This window comes from Aptenodytes forsteri, unplaced genomic scaffold (assembly GCF_000699145.1).
Source record: "Aptenodytes forsteri isolate BGI_AS27 unplaced genomic scaffold, ASM69914v1 Scaffold534, whole genome shotgun sequence".
Classification (NCBI taxonomy): Eukaryota; Metazoa; Chordata; class Aves; order Sphenisciformes; family Spheniscidae; genus Aptenodytes; species Aptenodytes forsteri.
In genome coordinates, this window is record NW_008795712.1 from 80,710 (window position 1) to 81,260 (window position 551).

At 68.1% G+C, this 551-nt stretch overlaps 1 protein-coding gene across 1 annotated transcript in view; it reads left to right on the forward strand.

Moving 5' to 3' along the window:
* Positions 1–499, forward strand: part of POMC (proopiomelanocortin) — a 1,468-nt gene extending 969 nt beyond the window's left edge. The window contains exon 3 of the mRNA XM_009283455.1: positions 7–499. Coding sequence (XP_009281730.1) covers positions 7–499 — 493 coding nt within the window. The remainder of the gene's footprint in view (positions 1–6) is intronic.
* The last annotated feature ends 52 nt before the right edge of the window (positions 500–551 follow it).

Consider the following 551-nt stretch of genomic DNA (forward strand, 5'->3'; position numbering starts at 1 on the left):
GCACAGCAGCAGCGGCGGCGGGGGGCACAAACGGGAGGAGGCGGCGGGGGGCAACCCACCGCCGGCATCGTTGCCCACCGTCCTGCCGTCCCGCCGCGAGGAAGAGCAGGGAACCGGGCTGGAGCGGGAGGAAGGCAAACGCTCCTACTCCATGGAGCACTTTCGCTGGGGAAAGCCGGTGGGACGCAAGAGGAGACCCATCAAGGTCTACCCCAACGGGGTGGAGGAGGAGTTGGCCGAGAGCTACCCACTGGAGTTCAAGCGGGAGCTGGCGCTCGGCAGCACCGGGGTGCCGCCTGAGGAGGAAGAGGAGGAGGAGGAAGGCCAGGAGGAGGAGAAGAAGGCCGGCGGCTCCTACCGCATGCGCCATTTCCGCTGGCACGCGCCCTTGAAGGACAAGCGCTACGGGGGCTTCATCGCCTCGGAGCCCAGCCAGACCCCTCTAGTGACTCTCTTCAAAAACGCCATCATCAAAAGCGCCTACAAGAAGGGGCAGTGATGGGGGAGAGCCCGAGGGGCGTCCCGCCCCCGCCGCCACCCCCACCCCCCCC